The sequence below is a fragment of the Chenopodium album genome, chromosome 18 (genome assembly GCF_948465745.1).
Source record: "Chenopodium album chromosome 18, dcCheAlbu1.1, whole genome shotgun sequence".
NCBI classification, from domain to species: domain Eukaryota; kingdom Viridiplantae; phylum Streptophyta; class Magnoliopsida; order Caryophyllales; family Amaranthaceae; genus Chenopodium; species Chenopodium album.
The window spans coordinates 17382740-17384523 of NC_137851.1; the positions used below are offsets into that span (position 1 = coordinate 17382740).

General features: G+C 39.9%; 1 protein-coding gene across 1 annotated transcript; it reads left to right on the plus strand.

The window, feature by feature from the left end:
• The first annotated feature begins 624 nt into the window (after positions 1-624).
• Positions 625-1491, plus strand: LOC145591931 (uncharacterized). The gene has a single exon (XM_081648411.1). It carries the CDS (start codon positions 625-627, stop codon positions 1489-1491), a length of 867 nt encoding a protein of 288 aa, XP_081504537.1.
• The last annotated feature ends 293 nt before the right edge of the window (positions 1492-1784 follow it).

The following is a 1784-nucleotide window of genomic DNA, read 5'->3' on the forward strand; positions in this document are numbered from 1 at the left end:
TTTTTTCATTAGAACAATTACTTGGAGAAGAAAATCAGCCATACTCAAGTGACTCAGCAGATACAAGTAGTGATTCAGAGGATGAATACGCAGCAGAGTGGGCATATTCACAAATTGTTAACAACCAACAACAAGCAGATGTAGGAGAGAAGAGGAGAGACCTCACCATGGAACAGAAAAGGGAGATTGTAGATGCAATACTCCTAAAGATGCAAGGGGGGGAACTGCCAAGAGGGTTCTTATCACAACTTGCAAGGAAATTTGGCATTCATAGATCAACAATGTCAAGGTTGAATGCTGACATTAAGAAGCAGATGGCACAAGGGAATGTCATTGATGTCAGGTCTAAGAAACTAGGGAGGACTGGTCCTAAACCAAAAGAGTATTCTGATGAGTGGCTTCAATCTGTGCCTCTTTATAAGAGGACCACAGAGAGAAGCTATGCTGGAGCACTTAATGTCTCCCATTCAACAATTCACAGATTAAGAAAGAGAGGAAGACTCAGGACACACACAAGCACAAATCATCCAGCCTTAACATCAAAATCACAAAGTGGCAAGAATGAAATGGCTGTTAAGTCATATTAACCCCATTCCAAGTCAAGGGAACCCAAAATTTGTTGACATGCAAGACACGATTCACATTGATGAAAAATGGTTCTACTTGAACCCAGAAACAAGAAAATTCTACTTGCGGCCAAAAGAAGAAGATCCATACAGATGTCAACAGTCAAAGAGGTTTAAGATTAAGGCCATGTTCATGGCAATGATTGGTAAACCACTGTATGCTAGGGATGGGACTCTTTTGCATGATGGGAAGTATGGTATCTTCCCATTTGTCAAACAGCAAATGGCAAAGAAAAAGAGTAAAAACAGAGAAGCTGGTACAATGGAAACAAAGGCTGTGCAGAATGTAAACAAGGATGCAATCAGGGAAATGCTAATGGACCACATCATCCCAGCAATACATCAACAGTGGCCAGAGGGACTCTCTAAGAATGTCAAAATTCAGTGGGACAATGCAAGACCTCATCAAGTCCCTAAAGATGAAGAGTTTTTAGCTGCCTGTCAAGCTAATGGGTTCAACATAGAAATGGTCTACCAACCTGCACAGTCCCCTGACTTGAATGTCCTAGACCTAGGTCTTTTCATAGTCATACAATCCCTCCAATATCAAGCATTCCCTACTACACTAGATGACTTAATCAAGGAGGTGGTCAATGCTTTCAATGCATTTGAAGCTAAGGCCAACAAGTACATATGGCTAACACTTCAATCAGTCATGATCAAGATATTAGAAAAACAAGGGAACAACAACTTTTCACCACCACACATGAAGAAGAAGAAGTTGGAGAGATTAGGTGTTTTACCCAAACACCTACATGTCCCTAAGGAACTCATTACACAAACTGTGACTTTCCTAGACACAATGTTCATCCCAACACCACATGCAACAGAAGAAGAAGCATACATGGAAGTAGATGCTGACTGACGTACAAACAAGTTAAAGAAGGGACCCTGCCAATGCACAAGGACTGCCACACATAACCTTCATAGTATGTTTGCAATTCTGGTAAGAAAGCTTTTGTTTGAGTTATCCTATTACCAGCTTTTGGTTAAGACACAATGTGTAATGCTTAGGTTATGTGTATTTTGTTGAATTTTTGTGAACACATTAAGGCAGTCATGTAATATTGGGCCTCAATATTTTGAAATGTAATGTGAACTTTGACTACTTTAATTACTGTATTGCATGATCAACTAATTTGGGAAATGTACTCAACA